At 31.3% G+C, this 20,093-nt stretch overlaps 1 protein-coding gene and 1 long non-coding RNA gene across 2 annotated transcripts; one reads left to right on the top strand and one right to left on the bottom strand.

Annotated features, from left to right (window-relative positions):
* Positions 1-622: 622 nt before the first annotated feature.
* On the bottom strand, positions 623-19,953 carry LOC127729139 (uncharacterized). The gene is made up of 2 exons (XM_052236795.1): positions 19,881-19,953; positions 623-2,432 (listed from the first exon to the last, which is right to left on the bottom strand). Exon 2 carries the CDS (start codon positions 2,429-2,431, stop codon positions 782-784), a length of 1,650 nt encoding a protein of 549 aa, XP_052092755.1. The 5' UTR covers position 2,432; positions 19,881-19,953; the 3' UTR covers positions 623-781.
* LOC127729140 (uncharacterized) lies at positions 8,938-17,066 on the top strand. The gene is made up of 3 exons (XR_007994530.1): positions 8,938-9,062; positions 12,501-12,717; positions 13,768-17,066. It is a non-coding gene; the product is annotated as an uncharacterized LOC127729140 (long non-coding RNA).
* Positions 19,954-20,093: the final 140 nt, after the last annotated feature.

The following is a 20,093-nucleotide window of genomic DNA, read 5'->3' as shown; positions in this document are numbered from 1 at the left end:
TATCAGTATGTGTTTGTGTTTGTGGATTAGTTAGTTGTTCTCAATTACTTCTCTAATACAGGGTTGGCTGTGTGTCGTTTGCAGGAAGAAGTTATGTAATCAATGTGTCCAAGACTTTTTTCTTCAAGGGTTGTTGTTTCAAAATCACTGGACTTAAAGCAAGCAACACTTATTCAACAATTTCTTTCGTGTGTTCCTAATCGTGTCCGCTACTTTCAAACTTTAAATTTTGATAATGAAAATAGAAATGATTTTTCCACAAATTTTTTTTTCTAATTGGTGAGCAGGTTTGAGAGAATAACTTTTATTTAGTTTATAACGGACGACGGACGCAAAATGATGGGAAAAGCTAACACTGGCGTGTTCGGATCAGGTGCGCGAATTTGGAATGATTGTAAATGAATCGATCTGAAATAATAATTTTTTTTACCTATGTACTCTCAAACTCTACTCATTATGGACTTACACTGGGAAAGGTAAAATATTGTCAAAACAAGTTCCTATACTACCGACTGACAATTACGATCTTGTATTTACTAAACTAAACTGCTTGGCCTAGTTAGTTAAAAAAAAGAGCTTTAATTTTGTGTCAAATTTTGAAAATATTAAAACAAGTCGAGTGTAAAAACGAAAATAAGTTTCATGCAACATATTTAAACTTCGTATTATGATGTATTAGCAAATATCTCATAAAATTACTAACAGTATATTTTATTATCTAATGTTAATCGTCAATGCAAATAATTACGCGACTTAACAGTCAGCGTTCCTTAGTCAGTGTTCATTGTACTTTATAAATGTTGACTGATTTCAAATTGTTGTTTATAACTAATAGTTCTCTCGTTTCACTATTGTAAGATAAATCAGTCGGTTCATTGATACCATCGTCTGCTGTCAGGACAATATCATGTCCGTCATTAGATATTCTATGTATGTTGTTTGATATAAACCCTGCTATATACACATCCCCACGGTCATCTACCGCCACACCACTAGCACCTCCCAGATCATGACTTCTGTATATCACCCGTTCTTTACCACCCGATGTAACAACGAAGACTTTATCACTAGCGAAGTCTGTACAGTAAATGACATCACCATCTTTGTTACTACATATATTATAAGGATCAAATGTTGTTTGAATTGGTATTGTATTGAGAACTTTACCCTTGATATCTACTATGATAAGAGTGTTGTCTTGGTTGTTTACCCAGATCTTATCCTTTACACTGGTGATGCCATAACAGTTTCCATCAACTTTAATTATCCCACGGGGCTTTAATTTTTTCAGGTCAATAATTTGGATACCTCCATTACCTAAAGATACTAAAGCATGGTTGTTGTCATACAAGTTAAGACGTTCTGAATTATAATCCAAATTAAGTACCTTGGATTTGGATCCATCAAGTTTACAGACATAAAGTTTTCTTTTTAATTCATGACAAAGGAGTAACCTTTCACCAGGAATAAAACAACCTCTAGTAATTCTAACTTCACCACCTAATTTCGAGGTCTGAAAGGAATGTGCCAACGACAATTGTCTTTTATCTCTAACAAGAAACTGACCTTGTTGATCGATATCTAGTGCAGGTATTGGTACTGAGACAAAGTCTACTGTTATTGTACCCAAGTCTGTGATTAATTTCGTCATGTTCGACTCATACTCTGAAGGATGATATGTTAGTATAGGAACAGTTGCTGCTTGAATTTCTCTGATCTTCAATTCTTTTTGATGGGTTATCGTATCTAGAAATTTTACTGCCTGAAATAAATGGATTTCAGATGTGTGTTGTTTTAGTGATTTAAGATCTCTTTTCCATGTAGACAGTGAGTCAGAGCTAGATTTGACGCTATTTTTATGTCGGGATACCGTGTCATTACAGTATTTATACTTGTTATCAATGTCTTTATGCATATCTGCTTCTATCTGATCTAAATGAGCAATAACTTTCTGTTTGATATCCGACACTCTTTTCTTGATATTGATTCGACTTTTCTTCAAATCTTCAAGTGTTATCTCAGTTTTACTCAGTATGTTGTCTGTTACTTTACTAAGATTGTCCATTCTTCTCTCTACGTCAGAAATAGCAGTGCCATCTTTCACGCCTCTAGCAGCGTTTTCAATTGAAATGATAGGCTTACAATGTAGATGTAATACAGGTACACATAAATCGCAGATCACTTTGTCATGTTGACAACAGAACAGTACAATCTTTTGATCGGGGTGATTGTCGCAGTTTTTGGACAATTTAAGAAGCGAAGAACAGAGTTGTATCTCTTTCATTGGTACTACTTTGTGAGGCGGGGACATCCTTTCATGAACTCTGGCGCATGCGTTACATACAAGTTCACTGCAGTCACTGCACCAGGATACGACTTTTATATCTTCGTTACCACACCGACAAACATCACATAATTCACTGTCCGACATACTGAAAGAATAGAATTACATACCATATGCATTTAAAGTATGAAAATTTTGGCGGCTGTCTTTTATCATGTTTATCTTAACTGTCCCGAGATGTCTCGTCTGCAATATTATCTTAGAATAACGAACTAGCAGAAAAACAAAATTTAAGTAAAATCTCAAAATTCTGTTTTTACTTAGAAGAAATTATGAATTGATTATGATACTAAATCTCAATATAACACAATTAGAGCGTACCAAGATCTCCCGCTAAATCAGATATTTGGATGATCAAGTGTCTTGGCGGATACAGGGTAGGCCGTAAACAAAATTGATTGAAAAATATATAATTTGCAAGAAATCGTCTAAAATGATTTTTAAGTTTTTGTGAATCCACATACCCCTCTACCCTCTCCACAATGTTTAAATATTCTGAATCCGCCCCTGCTTTGTGACATAAAAGAACATGGTTTACTTTTGTCAAAAGTGTGCTTTAAATTTTGACTTTATCATATATTATGATAAAGGCCAGACTTTGGTTCTTGAATGGGTCTTTCTCAAAACTCTTAACATTAAGTAAAGCAAATCTATCGAGTATCATAATTCGTAGAGTACATGCTCCATAGACAGCACATTTTGTATTTGTGGACCTGGAAGCTTTAGAAAAACCATAGCTGCCACCTATGATATAAATTGGAATATAACCTTAAACTGCCTAAGTTTATATCGAATCCTTCGACACAACAATTTTCTAGACTACAGATTACGGTCAAAGTTATCGACGCGAAAAACTGCTATATACTGAGAACAATTGGACCATATTTAACCTTATTCAAAAATAATGCATCATCTAGTGGTAATCAGTTCGTAATTTGTAACGCAAAAGAGAGGCGAAAGATACCAAAGGCACAATATGCGAATACTAAAATTGTTTGTGTCAGAAAAATATCTTAGTTATTTCTATGTTAGATTTGTAGCATTTTAGATAGATTCAAATAAAACAATCACAATCTGAGGAATAATTGTAACCTTCTTAGACCATCTAATTTCACTCACAAACCGAGATTAATAAACTACCAAAGGAAAAAAACCCTGCATTATTGTTTTTTTGGGGAAAAGCATATATTATAGTTGAAATAAAAAGACTTTTCTTTAAAAAAAAAAAAATTAAAAACTCAGTCCGAGATGATTTTAAAGATTTGATAGACTACATAATCAGAATTATGTAAGGACAGGAGTAAGTTGATCCGTGCTTCTTGTTTTAATTTTTATTTATTTAAGGAATGACTGTAATATTTTTTCTGTCTATGAAAAAATAACATAAAAAATGTGGTGTACACTGAATAACCCGCGTAACGGTTTATTTTAAAGTGTGCACCACATTTTTTATGTTATTTCGAATAGACAGAAAAAAATATTAAAGTCATTCCTTATAATTTAATTCTAAAAAGTTGTAAATCATGATGAAAAAGTTGATGACGTCGCGGTCACATGACAAAATTATGTCTATGAGCTGATAGACAAAACACTTTCAGCCAATCAGAAGACGTGTTACATCCAAAATAAAATTATAACGATATGTACGTAATAAAATTTGTGTTATATGTGTTTTTAGTTTAGTTTTCTCAATTGTATTGTACCATTTTTGGCCTTTTATATATCCAACTATGCAGTATGGGTTTTCTCATTACTTAATATTTATTTCGAAATCACGGATGATGAACGGAAACAGGCTTAAATAGTTACTGACACAAAACAACAAATTGCTAAAACATGTTAATTTCAGTTAAAACATCCAAAATTGGTACAAATATACTTTCAAGGGCCATAACTTGTATAAGAATCGATCGCGCAGTCGCTCAATGCTTTCGTCCATTTGGCTTATTTATAGATCTTGTCCTGGTGATTTGCTCAAACAGATTCTCTCTATCCACTATAGTATTTGCAAGAACACATATGACTACTATAAGGTGTGGACTGATAAGTTTGGCCTTTCTTGCTTATTGGTAGACCTGTCCTGCTTAACTGTTTTTGGAAGTTTCTATGTATTTACTATATTTCCTTCGAAAACATTGGAAATAATCGTCTTGCTAGAAAAATGACTCACTTTTTTTTTATTGCTTTGAAAATAATAAACAAAATGATCAATCGTCGTTAACCATTGTCATTTTAATATAAATGTTTGAGTATGACATTATGGAGTTATGTATTCTTGAGATATAATTTTCTGATACTTTGACAAAATGTAGATTGTTCCATGCTTTTTTTCAAAACATATATTTGTAGTAATCGTGCTATTTTTCAAGCTACAAGTCGTAGTTATTCATGACAAAAAATATGTTTTTGGTGAATAAAAAGAAATCTTTGAGATAGAATTTTGAAATCAAATACATAAATATGAAAAAATATGTTTTATGATTTCATTTAAGAAAAAATTTAAAATAATTTTGTCACCGAGTGTGTTTTCTTGTCAGAAGTGAAAAATAATTTTGTCACCGAGTGTGTTTTCTTGTTAGAAGTGAAAAATAATATTCCTTTCCGATAAAATTTACCCTAAAGTTATATCCCCTTGTATGACGAAGTTAAAATATTAAATCAAACAAAAACATATACCGATATTAGGTATTTATTAAAACAGTCAAAATAATGCAATAAATCTTTTATTTTTCTTAATTTGAATAACAGTTTACACATTAAATAAAATCGAGATTGGAAATGAGGTATGTGTCAAAGAAACAACAGCCAAAGGCCACCTTGAATATAATATGCAATGATTCTAGCATTAACCTTTGACTTCGCGTCCTGCAATATAGATAATGTACTCTCACTAAATGGTTAAAAGTGTGGCGACTATGTTGAACGCATCTATCCCATCGAACTTGTATTGAAGGATACAACAGATACATTTAAGTCTCAAAAGAAATAATGTAAGCTTCCAAATTGTGAAATTTTCATTTCTCTCTGGCATCATATTACAGATGGCGATGGATATGTTCTTAATTTCGTACCCACAATCCCGCCCTCTTTTCCTCGAATATTACATACCGAATTAGTCTTTGCAACCAGTTTGTTCTTAGATTAGCAACTAGACGGGTGCCACATGTTGAGCAGGATCTGCTAACCCTTTCGGATTACCTGAGATCAAACATATTTTTGTCTAAGGAAGTTCGTATTGCTCTTGCTCTAGTCTTTATTGTATTCTTTGTGCTTTTTATTTTTGCTTAATGTCAAAGATGTTTATACGGTAACATGCTTGTCTATCCTTCGTCATGAAAACTTATTTCAAATTCCAAATTTCACTTTGGGTCAAGTTTCAGGGTTAGCTAATTTTGCATGATGCTTAATTATTTGATATAAATTATCAACATACTTTATAGGATGTCACATGTAGAGCAGGATCTGCTTACCCTTCCAGAGCACCTGAAATTAATCCCGATTTTTGGTTGGGTTTGTGTTGTTCAGTCTTTAGTTTTCAGTGTTGTGTTTCCATCTGTTTTTGTCTTTTTGTCTTTTGATTGTTTTTTTTTCGTTTTTGCCATGAGTTTGAACATTCCTTTAGTTGATCTTTCATGTCTCTTTTAAAATAAGGAAAATCTTATATAATGACAATTTTACACATATCTTATTATCAATATGAATAAAAGGAGATGTTGGCATATGTTAATGAGACAGTAACCAACCACAAAAATAATATCTATAGGCTCTCAAGAGCCTGTGTCGCTCACCTGATTATATTTTGGTTTTGGAAATCATTTAAAAATGGATTAAAAAAATCATAACAGATACCCTAACAATGATTGAGGCCAAATTTGGTTTAATATTGGCCTCGTATTTTAACCAAAAGCAGAAGACTTTTGTAAAGTTAACAGAAATTACAAATAAATTAATTGAAATTGTAGAAAATCAGCTACAAAGTAACAACACTTGGTCAGCACCTCAAAATAAACATTCATAGCATGTTTGGTTTTATTCCATTGAGCGGTTTTGTAAAAGAAGGCATTTGCATATATTTACCATAGAGTCCTTTGTTAAACTAAGTCCCCGTTGGCAACCACCTTGGTTGATGGATTTGCTACAAAGTAACAACACTTGGTCAGCACCGCATAAGGAACATTCATGCCATGTTTGGTTTCATCATTCCATTCAGTGGTTCTTCAAAAGAAAACTTTTGTATGTATTTCACATAGCGATTTTTGTAAAACTAAGTTCCCTGTTGGCAGCCATCTTGGATCATTGATTGGCTAAAAAGTGACAACACTTGGCCAGCACAGCATTATGAACATTCATGCCATGTTGATTTCATTGCATTCAGTGGTTCCCTAAAAGAAAACATTTGTAAGAATTTCCAATAAGGTCCTATGTTAAACTTAATCTCCGCTGGAGGCCATCTTGGACGATTGATTGCCTACAACGTAACAACACTTGGGCAGCACCTCATAAGAAAGATTCATGACATGTTTGGTTTCATTCCATTCAGTCATTCTCTAAAAGTAGATATTTGTATATATTGTCCATAGGGTCCTATATTAAATGAAGATCCCTGCTGGCGGCCATCTTGGATGATGGATTGGCTTTAAAGTAACAACACTTGGTGAGCACCTCACAAAGATTATGCATGCAATGTTTGGTTTCATTCCATTCAATGTTTCTCTAAAAGAAGATATTTGTATGTATTGTCCATAGGGTCCTATGCTAAACGATGTCCCCTGCTGGCGGCCATCTTAGATGATGGATCAGCTACACTTGAAAGTAACAACACTTGGTCAGCACTTCATAAGGAACATTCATGTCATGTTTGGTTTCATTTCATTCAGACTGTGAATGTTTAAAATAAAAATGATGTGTTTTCCACTGTGTTGGTGATTTATGTTAGATAAGTCTTTGTTCTTTTTTTTTAAATTCCACCACTAAGGGGAGATAATTTATTTTTTTATCAATTATAATTTAATTTCTTTTTCACATAAGTTCATTAACTCCATTTGATTTCTTTTATTATTCTTTCTCATCGAGACATTTCTGGAGATTAAAGACTTTAGTGTTTTCTTCAGGAATTTATTTAAATGTCAGTTTTTCTTATCATTGTCAGCTTTGTTAAAATGGACACTACTACGGGGCGTTTTTAATGACCTTGACTGGCTATTAAGCCCTTGCTCTGTCAGCAAAATGTACAGAAATGGACTACTACTATAGGGGGGCGGGGGGGAGTTAAACGACATTGACTGGCCCTTGCACTGCCTGTATTCACAGAAATGGACTATTACTGTAGGGACGGTTATTACAGACCTATTATTTACACAATCAGAAAAAAAACAAAAAAACAATTGTGCGGTATTTTATATTTTTTACACTGCAAAACAAAAAGATCAATTTCTTAATATGATTAAATGTCTGTATAAATTGATTAAAAATTGTTAAATCTTATAGTTTTTCAAATTTAGTAATGATTAAGATTAAATGAAATAAGTGGCATTAAAAATTAAATAATGAAGATTTTCAAGGAAGACAACAAATTTTGACTAGCTAAAATTGGAACATATAACAAGGAGATGTCACTCTTAGTTACACAAGACTCAATGAAGAAATAATGAATACCGAAATTGTTGTTCATGTAGCTCTGGTTATCTGAACTGTCAATAAATCAACCAGTTGTCAATCTTTATGTTTGGTACTACTAGCTATCAAATGCCCATGGCAAAGTATATTATTTTAAACAAAAATTATCACCTACTCAGAAAAATGCACGAGCTATTTGGTTTTGATGTCTTCTAATTTGTGTTTAAGTACATAATAATTCACTCTTTTAAACATTATTTGCCTCTTCAAACTTATAATATTCTTATTCGTTTATCATGTGTTTAATATTATATCACAAGTTCCAGTTAAGATTTGACCTAATATCTACTCCAAACTTTAGTCAGGTAGAATAACTAAATGTTTTTTATACCCCCCAAAAAAATGTTTTTGTTTCACCCTGTCCGTCTTTCGGTCTGAATCTGTCAGTCCATATGTTTGTAAGCCCAACTACTCCTAAACGAATCGATCAATATTTATGAAACTTTGCACAGTTGTATCATACAACCTGAGAATGTGCATGAAAGAGGAAATTGCTGGTCGGAATTTTTCCAAGGCAGATAATTGAAATTAGTAAGTTTTAATATAAGCAATATGTGGCTTCAGGTCTGGTAAGAACAACTTCTAAATGGATGGATCAATATTGATGGAATTTTACAGTTGTAGCACACAACCTGAGGATTTGCATGAAGGAGGATATTTCTTGTTTGGATTTGTTTCAAGGGAATTAATTGAACTTTCTTAGTTTTGATATAGCAATATGTGACAACAGGTTTCTTAAGTGCAACTCCTGGATAAATATTGATGAAACTTTATGCAGTTGCAGTACATGACCTTAGAATATATGCATGAAAGAAGATAATCCTGGTCAGAATCTTTTCAAGGTAGATAATTGTACTTATTAGTTTAAATGCCCTTAAGCCTAAAATTAATGTAGTGTAAATTAATTTTTCAGATGTCAAAAGATTCAATGTCAACCGTCCTAAGTGTTGCAAGGTACACAGATGAGAATTACCAAATGTTCCTTCAAATAGTGCACTCATTTGAATTTGAAGAAGGTCTTGAGAAGAGTTTACCACAAAATGTAATTAATTTAAAATCAAATTAAAGAATAATTAAGGGGACAACCATTTGATATTTTGGAGGGGGGGGGGGGGGGGCATCCATTTTATATTCTGTGGGGGAGGTGGTGCATGGGGGCAGGAGGATTTTGAAAATAGATAAATTTTCCTGGCAATAGCTGAAAATAGATATCTCTGCCAGCCCAAGTCAGGAAACAAATAAATAATCTGTTCTCAGTACTACAGGAAAACACACGATTCAGTTGTAAAGGAGATTGAAAATAAATGGTTGTGCTGCAAATTTCACAGTTCATTGTACTTTAAAGTTTTGAAATATAAAAACAGTATATTTTCAAGTTTTTTGTCAATTAGGTAGTTTATGATGAAATTGAAGTCACATCATCTTGAAACATAGTGCACATATTCATTGTAATGTGATCTAATTGAATTGTATGCAAATTAGAGATTGATCCCAATTTATGGTTTATAATGAACATGGAAAGTGATAGTGCTGGTACATTTTCTTGTTTATTACATCATTTTGATATGCTACCCCAAGTCAAAGTGGACAGCAGTTCTTTAGCAGTTTATTAGCATTCACAGTTCTTATTTGACAGCTGTTCTTTAGCAGTTCATTAGCATTCACAGTTGCCAAATTCAAGGCAATAGTTAATTTTCATATAGGCATTCCAATTGCATTCCATAGCAGTTTCTTAGCAGTTTATTTAGCCTTATTATTTAATTACCAATTACATTGTTACATTACATTATTTAGCAGTTATTTTTGACGAAAAATTTAAATGAGATACTCAAAAACTGCTTTCTTCTCTGAATATTCATGAGAACTGCTATAATAACAGCTATCAATAATGAATATTCATAGAACTGTTAAGTTGTACATCCTAATATGGTTTTCTAAACTGCTAATAACTGCTATGGAATGCTATCAGATCTGTCAAAAGTTGGAATACAAAGGTACGATGAATAAACTGTGTACAAGATATGAATGCAAAAATAAAATTCTAATTTTACTGTTAGTCTTGTTGAAATTTCAAAAATACATGTTATATTTGTAATTTGAGCAGTAACTGCAATCAAATTACTCTATTTCAATCCAATAACCGACTTGTTAAGGGGGTGTAAACATGTTTTTTTGAGTACCGGTACTTTACCTGGCCTTAGAATAGACCCCTTATTAATTATGGAAGTGGCTGAATAAGAAGAACAGTTAAGAATGCACTTTAAATATCAGTGCTTTTAATAAGCAACTTATTCAATAAGAGTGGTTACTAGATTATAATAACTATTAATTACCTTGACTAAGTGATTTTCAGATTAAAAGTTATTTCTTTTTTATTATTATTTAATTACCAAATGTACTACTAATTTCTCTCTATATACAATATACAAATGATATATATTTTTTATGTGGACCAAAAGACAACAGTTATCTCCTCTTTCTCTTTTGGATTTAAATAAAAGAAATCTTAATACATGTAATATATTATGTTTCCACTTTCTGAATCAAACCTAAGTAACATATATTAACTTCATTAAATGGATTGTTTGATCAATATTAACCAATCAGCTATTTTCGGCCTAGGTTTCCCTAAAATTCCCTCCCCCTTTTTTCAACTCTTGAATATGATTCATTTTTCGTTTTTTTACAAAATTTTATTAAAATATTCATATATTTATTTTCATAAATAACATCTTGCACTGTAAGTATATGCTAGTATTTTATTACAATTCTGTAAACATCAGATATTCTATTTGAATAAACAACTATCCCCCTTTTTTGGGGCGTTCGATCTGTATGGTTTCTGTTTTCCCCTACAAAGTTATGTCAGAAAATTCACATGCATTAACTGTTACTTCAACTTACTGTACTGCAGGTGTGTGAAAGTATTCCATTTAGCCTAAACTAAACCTTATAACTGACAAAAATGTAGTTTTTCATTAGCAAGCATTTACACACAGCTTGGAGCCAAAATACACATTTGAAAATGATCGAATAATCTTCAAATAAAGGTTTACTTTCAAGCTGAAAATACAGCCAGATCCAAGCATTTTTATAACAGAGATTAAAACCAAAACTGCTATCAAACTGCTATTGAACTGCTGTCATAACTGTTGTCCAATTGACAAATTGACAGCAGTTTTAGAAGGTATACAAACTGTTAAGATGAATGCTAAGAAATGGTGAAAAAGGGCAGTTTTTCAAACTTCTATAAGATGGACTGCTAAGAACAGCTGAAAGACTGCTAAAAATATGAAGAACTGGTAAATAACAGCTGAAAAACAGCTAATGATAGCAGTTCAATTTGACTTGGGACACTTTATGTGTATTCAATATTTAAGATTGATTAAAGAATTTCCATACATTGTTCCATTAAAAAACTGAAGCGAGGGTGGGTATGCCGTGTGTGTGGCTGTTCTTTTTTACTCCCTGTAAGATAAAGCTAAAACATTCTAATAAATCTGTAGCTTGAATAATTTCGCTAGAAAAAATGTGCTTAATTCTTTTAATTCTCAAACCCAACATTTGCCATTTTTAATTTACATGTTTTTCTCGTAAGCTACCGTCAAATCCAAAGTTGATATTTCGTAACTAAGGAGCCGCCATGTTGACTTGCTGAAATCAGTAAATATGCGAATAATGCAATAAAATAGAAAATGAAACAACACCTACCTCAAAAATCCATTTTAATGTAATATACGAATTTCGATGGTTCACGTAACGGAAAAACCTTCAGCTTAAGTGTTTTCATTTGTATGACGCCATGTTTTGAAATGACATAAATGCGCCAAAAGCATTAATGGACTTTCGCGGAATTTTATTTATTTTGATTTTGTAGATGTCTACGAGCTCTTGTGCATTAATTCTTTTTGTTATACATCTGAATAAGAATAAAAGTTCTGTAGTCTTTTTTCAATTGCAATTTTTAAAACAATAAAATCAGCATAGCGTTTGCAAAAATATATTCCAATACATGTGGATTCACGAGGGAGGTATATTGTAACATCCATTATTATGTATATCTCTGAGTCTGCGCTAAGTATAGATATATCAAGAATTTTATCACAGTGTTGTTTACAAAGCGAAAGAAGCACGTCATATCAGAATATAGTAATAATTTGTACAAGGCTTAGAAACATGGAAAAAATAAAGGCTTAATTTGCACTTTTGTTCTGTTTCGAGGCAAGTGCCAATAAAATTATAAAAAAATTGGTTTAATAATCATTAGAGAAACAGATTATTACATCGTTACTCGTAAATTCTGTACATCCCTGATTACACCAAGGTAACTAATATAACGGAGTCATTTTTATTTTGAAAAATTCAGTAAAAACCATTCATTTTAACATAAGAGCTGATAATGCATCCTTTATGGGTCATGAATGAAAATAACATCATAAACATTCGGAAATAATAATTATCTAGTTGTTTTACTTTTCAGTTATTTAGAATTCTTCAGGGTCTTAATAAGGAAACTGTTACACTTGCCCTACAAAAATCCAAAACAGAAGGCTTAAAAAAAGGACTGGAATGGTTGAAGATAGAAAAAAATTTATCTGTTTTAAAAACAGCATTTGTGAACCAGACAGATTCTCAAAACTGGGAATCGGCCAAATCCCTGTTTCCTCAGGAATCCTCCAGGTTGAGGGACTTTGCAGGTAATTTTATACATTTAGTACAGTACATAAGTATATACATGTAACAGACACTTTCTGAAAGCAATAGGCATGCAATAATGTTTTATTATGAAAAATATGAAATCCAAAACATTAAAATTTGTTTTACACAAGAAAATTAATCATGCAGTGAGAAAGATAAAACCTTGGTTCATCTTAGCCAACACTGTGTATATGTGGCAAAATATGTGCGGCTGTACATCAGAATTTACATCTGTAAATCCCAAAATTGGTTTCTCAGATCTCTTCCTTTAGTATTGACTCAACCAAATATTATGAAACTTAAACACAATGCTTATTACCACAAAACACATATCAACTTTGAGTTTGGGTGACATCACTTTTAACATATGCATTTAGACCCATTTTTGAGTTTCTGCCACTTAATTGGTAATTTTAAGGAAATTCTATAGGAAAATATATGCAAGTAGCTATCACATTTTGTATGAAGCGGGGAAGTGCTTCTTGCTTAAAATGTGATCGCTACTTGCATTTATTTCCAGATACATTTTCAAAAACCAGCATTCAATTCTCATATTTACAGCTTTTAGGAATAAAATACATATTTTTGTCTTCTAGTTAAGTCTTAAACCTTAAATAAACTTTAATTTAGAAAATTTAGCAAGCATTGTGAATTGCCAGATATGTCATGTTATAAAATTTAAATTAAATATTTGATAGCCTCAAAAGTATTTGTTTGAAAACACCATCTGCTCAAACCAAATTACAAATAAATGGGATTTCATTGAAATCGACCGATTCGTTATGCAAATTATGACCTTTAAGTCGAGCAATTGTTGCACGTGCCACATATGAAGTTAAAGATAAACTGTTAACAGCAAAAATGTTGTAGATATAAAACAATATAACTTTTGTCAATTTTATGTAACTTCATACTTTGATCCTTTGTTTAAATAAAAGAAGTCTTATTTAACTTAAAGTGTTAGGCTAAGTCAGTGAATTAATTATAATGTAATAAAACAAGTTTGTTGTTTTCAAGGTAATAAGTATCTTAACTTTATATTTTTTCAGATGTAACATTAAAGAAGAAAAGTCTACCAACTGGATTTGTGGAGTTCTGTTCACAAGCTAGGGATCCATTGATGCATCCCACTCAATTTACTGTAAATTTTGATATTAAAATAAACAACAAAACATGCTCCGGAAACACAGTAGAAAGTATTATTTGTAAATATAAAAAGAAAATTCTAATTGAGTTAGAAAAAAACAAGAATAACATAATTGCAGAGCACTTTGAACAGACGTCAGTTGACTCTTTGTGTACACAATCAGATAGCACCATTGATACCCTTGACAATACTCAAGTGTCCATGTCTGACACACAAATAACACATATTCCAGAAACTCAAATGTCACTCAATCTTTCTGAGCAGTAATTGATTCATTAACTAATTTACTGGTTTTAATACCCATCAAAATTCAAAATCAAATATTAATCGCTATGTTTGTCACTCTTTTTTCAACTGTCCTTACATAACCATGAACATTTATTATTATTTTTTTAATTTATTGACCAAGTTTACACATCATTTATAACCTCTAGAAATATTGAGTTGAATTGCATAGAGAAGTATGCACATGCATTTAAATCCTTCATTATACCACGGCTTTAAAAAGCGGAGGTATATAGTGATGGGGAAGTCTGTCCTTCCGTCCGTCTGTCCCGTATACTTTGTATCTGCAACTCCTCCTTAACCACTTATCTGAATGATATGAAACTTTCTCAGATTCTTAATAATATAATGCCATTGTGCACCTCCTATTTTGTTTTTGTTCAAAATCATTTTTTGGGTTTCTATTTAAAAGAACATGGACTTTGCCATTGCCTAAAAATAGGGGGTACCAATGTTGTATCCGCAACTCCTCCTGAACCACTTATTATGATTTAATGAAACAAATCCCAGATTCTTGATGATATAATGCTATTGTGCACCTCCTATTTTGTTTTTGTTCAAAATCATTTTAGGGGTTTCCATTTCAAAAACATGGACTTTTCTATTGCCTAAAAATAAGGGGTACCCATGTTGTATCTGCAACTTCTCCTAAACCACTTGTTATAATTTAATGAATCTTTCTCAGATTCTTAATGATGTAATGCCATTGTGCACCTTCTATTTTATTTTTGTTCAAAATCATTTTTGGGGTTTCTAATTGAAAAAACATGAACTTTGCCATTGCCCTTAAAATGGGGTACTCATTTTGAATCTGCAACTCCTCCTAAACCACTAATCACAATTTAATGAAACTTTCTGAGATTCTTAATCATATAATGCCATTGTGCACCTCCTGTTTGATTTTTGGTCAAATTGGTTTTTGGGGTTTCCAATACCAAAACATGAACTTTGCTAGGAGCGGGGTATAAGTTTGTGAGCTCTGATCACAGTTCCTCTAGTTTAATTTCTAAATAGTGACAATTTATGTTCAATCATTTATGATTTAAAACTATGGCAAGTTAGTACTGCAGTAACAGAGTTACAAATTTTTCTTGGATATGTGTGACAAATATTCAGACAATTTTGTATATGCACTGTTATTGATTCTTAAAGACATGTGATTCAGTAAAGAACCCATGGTGAAACTTTCTTTAATTTTTTAATTGAAAGTCAATTTTGATGTGCACTTTTGAAATATGAAAAAATATATATCTCTAGGAATTGCATGTTTCATCTAAAACTCAAAATTTCATACTTAAATGTTTTTCTCAAAAAAATTAACAGAAGTAAATATTGTCATGGTTATCAATGGTGAGTCAATCTGTTTTTTGGTTTATAATTTTAATAGTACACATGTATAAGTGACCCATAGATATTTGTTCTCTGCACTACAGGGGCATGTAAAAAATTTGAAACGGTAATTGTTTTGTGCAATTTTGGTATAAGATTCTTGAAGTAATATAAGGTCAATAAACAATACAGATTCACTAAATTTTAATGTTGTCTACCTCAACATTCAAAATGTTGGTTTTTATCAAAAATGTTTTATTTACTAGAAACTTCAGAGTTGCAGTACATAATAAAGAGAATAACCATACATTGTCTCAAAATATAAAGTTTATTTGTACTCGCCTCAAAACAGGATGAAATGCTTGGGACAGACTCGCATTCATCCTGTTTCTAAGCCTTTTACTTATAAATAAGTTTTATACTTTGAGACAATGTATGGTTATTCTATATGTCATTGTGAAGTTATTTCTGCTGTCAATAAAAAATATATGCATAACTTATATTTTTCTCGATAATTTAATATATCATGATAAAAAAATATTACAAGTCTTCTGATAATAACTCTCAAATAGTTATTATTGCAAAAATACTGCATTAACTTAAAATGAATTTTAGCTTCACTGCAAGTGTATCATATGCCCTTTAATGTGATAAGCAAGCTTAATAAGTGAAAAAAAAACTGTGATAGTTAAAGATAATGACATTTATTATCATTAAAGAGATTTTTACTTTTTTTAGAAAGTGATATATGAGTGTATCAGAGATTTTTACTTTTTTTTAGAATGTGATATACGAGTGTATCTTATGCCCTTTAATGTGATAAGCAAGGTTAATAAGTGAAAAAAAACTGTGATAGTTATAAATAATGACATTTATTATCATTAAAGAGATTTTTACTTTTTTTTAGAATGTGATATATGAGTGTATCATATGCCCGTTAATGTGATTAACAAGGTTAATTAGTGAAAAAAAACAGAAACTGTGATAGTTATAAATAATGACATTTATTATCATTAAAGAGATTTTTACTTTTTTTAGAATGTGATATATGAGTGTATCATATGCCCTTTAATGTGATAAGCAAGGTTAATTAGTGAAAAAAAACACAGAAACTGTGATAGTTATAAATAATGACATTTATTATCATTAAAGAGATTTTTACTTTTTTTTAGAATGTGATATATGTAATGGTATGTATATATATATACATATGGATCATGGTTATTTTTGTTATAAATGGTCTAAAATTTCTATATATGTATGTTTGATAAGTTTTGCCCCAATTGTTATAAATAAAAAACAAATTGAATAGAGGTTAAAATAAAATTGATGATCTGACAATGAGTTTTGTAAAACATTCTTTCAATTTTTTACCATCAGACTTATTTAAACATTTGAAACTTGATTTCAACTGATATAAATAGTAGTTTCCTTAATTAACTTGACAAACAAATTAATAAAAGAAAGGCATTTTGAAATCAGAACCACAACTGCCATGAATTGATGTTATAACTTGCTATTCTCTTATTTTATATATTGAATGTAACAAAATTATGTTTTATTATGTAATAAAGTAAATGTCTTCTGTCTTTTTTTCTATTATCTGCCCATGTGTCATACTTTATTGCCTTAATAGGCTCAAATAAGGATAGAAATGCCTCATTACTTCCTGTTTCTGATAATTGTTCTGATAAATTTTAAGACAATGTATGGTTATTCCATATATATTTTTGACTTGGACTGTTGCAAATTGAGTAGCCAATTCTAAATGGTGAATTTCCTGAGTTATTAAAAGGTAGAATGTGAATTCTTCTCCTGCAAAATATATATCAATGAGCAATTAAAATGATTACAAAAGGAAATCATCAGTATCCTCGACTTACAATTGTATGAATTTTGAATAGATTTTTCAGAGCAGTTATTAAAATTATTAAAAACAGTATACATAAAACTGACTATAGTTTTAGAAAAACAAGTCCAAATTCCATCCAAACATGTAATTGTGCATAGAGAGTAACTGCACAAAGCCAATCGTAACATGGATAACAAATTCCTCTAAGCTGCATGTGTATAAACTGTACAAGTATTTGGTGCAACTGTAATGCACTGTTAAAGTACATACATTAAGCAAGCCTTAGTCTACATTTTATTTAAATAATATATGTTTCAACATAGAACTTCAAGGGTTTGTACATGTACGAAAACATGTTTTTGCATGACTTGCTTTATTGGTTTCATATTAGTTTATTCAAAGGACTAACAATGCATACACATGGTTAGTCAACTAAGGCTGTGCATGCACAGGGTTAGTCAACTTATGCTGTGCATGCACAGCGTTAGTCAACTAATGCTGTGCATGCACAGGGTTAGTCAACTAATGCTGTGCATGCACAGGGTTAGTCAACTAATGCTGTGCATGCACAGGGTTAGTCCACTAAGGCTGTGCTACACAGAGTAAGTCCACTAAGACTGTGCTACACAGAGTAAGTCAACTAAGGCTGTGCATGCACAGGGTTAGTTAACTAAGTTGTACATGCACATGGATTATAAACCTTACACATACACCTTTAAAACTATGATGAATACAAGATAAGTTTATAATACAGAGATGCTTTGGTAAAGTATAATTTAATTTTTTTTTAAAATATGGTTGAAGTAGAAAAAAGAATAGGAAAAAAAATATGACATTCCATTTTCAAAAGTAGTTTCCAGTATTAAATAAATCCTTGTTCAGTGTTTCTCTATAAGAAGTTCAAAATGTAAAAAGTTAACGACGACGACGACGGACGACGACAACAGACGATGGACGCCAAGTAATGAAAAAAGCTCACTTGGCCCCTCGAGCCAGATGAGCTAAAAACGACATTTACAGAGTAAAATACAGTTTTCTGCACAATTGAAATTAGATTATTTTTTTAAAAAAAATCTCCCTCATGCAAAGCTCTGCCTGGCTTTGGTGTTACCTTTGTCCAATCTTATTAATAGATGTAGATCTCTAATTTTGTTATGCTCGAGTAAGCACGATATATTTGTACTTTACTCAGATTGCTGTGGTCAGGAACGATAACTAGGCTGCTCCTGCACTGCCTTCTGACAAGCTTCCTGTTGCCTAGTAATATTTAAAAGTAAGTCTCTGATAAGTCGAAGATTTCAGAGCCTAAATAATTTAAATAATTTCCAAAAGTTTAAATAAATGAACAGGAATCATTGTTACAACAAAGAAGGACTTTACTGATTCTAAACATTTCTCATCAGTTTTATTTCTTTATATCTATCTAGTTATGGTCTATAAGGATATTATTTGAATTTTATCTTGATATTATATTTTTAACAAATGTGGCAAAAATGATTGGCTAGCAGGGGTTGATCGAAATTGGTTTACTGGTTTCAGAGTAGGAGATGGTTGTAATAGTTTACGATGATGGACGACAGTATACGACTATACCGTTTGTAATACGGGTTCTTTATGTACGTTCCATCAAACTTCCAAATATAATATTTGCATATATGAAAGAATTTAGTAAGGGTTAACACTGTTCATTATTTTGCATGCGACTATGAAAAATAAGTTTAGCTGTTTAAAATTTTAAAAGAAAGTTTTTTCATGCTTCCGTCTATCAAAGGAAACGTGTAAATTCAACATTATAGCAAGATCCATTCAAATTGTATTTATATCTTCTACATCGATTTTGTTTTTAATGAATAAAAACAAAACTATAAATGTATCACTGTACAATTATGTACACATATGATCCTATATCCTGTTGATACATATATTTTGGCACTGCATTTGGAAAATGTTTGGTATTTAGTGTATTGTTGTCTCATTTGCAATCATACCACATTTCCTTTTCAGTTGATCAATAAGATCCTTGCATATTGTATCTACTACATTTATTTTGTTTTAATGCGTTTCCTTTTTTATTGATCAGCATCTTTAGACATCGTTGATTTCTTGTCATCGGCATGTTCGTGTTATTGGAAAAGCTAGACGAATTTGCTACAACGATCAATTTATCAGATATTAAAAATAGAATAAGGACAGTAATTAACTCTCTCTCTCTCTCTCTCTCTCTCTCTCTCTCTCTCTCACAATGCCGGGAAACAGTAAAAACAGTAAAGTATCATGTAAATGGTTATTCTCATATTGAAAAACTAAGTATGCACATGAAGAAATATGTTCATATATAGAATAAGTATCTGCACATATATAAAATAATATGTGCATATAAAGTAAACTATGTATATTGAAAAAAAAAGTATGTGCATATATCTTGAAAAAGTATGTGCATATATTGAAAAGTATGTGTATATATAAACATATCGTCACATCAAGTAGCTACGGCTTTCCATACTCAACCGTTCAAATTGAATACATTCCTGATTTTTAATGTAACTTACCTAATCAATTTGTTTTTATGAACTCTGTGTTTGTTGTTATATGGCAACCGACTACTTTCGTTTTCAGTCGGAGTTCCTGTTTGATTAAAGGGAGACGATTTAAATATTCCAACGGTAATTTGACTAAATTTGCGCTAAAATTTAAATCCTTTACTATATGTGTTTATGTAAAGGATAAGAGAATTAAAAGCAAAGATACTTATAAGAGCTCAA

The sequence above is a fragment of the Mytilus californianus genome, unplaced genomic scaffold, assembly GCF_021869535.1.
Source record: "Mytilus californianus isolate M0D057914Y unplaced genomic scaffold, xbMytCali1.0.p SCAF_2, whole genome shotgun sequence".
Classification (NCBI taxonomy): domain Eukaryota; kingdom Metazoa; phylum Mollusca; class Bivalvia; order Mytilida; family Mytilidae; genus Mytilus; species Mytilus californianus.
This window is presented reverse-complemented; position numbering and strand designations above follow the sequence as displayed.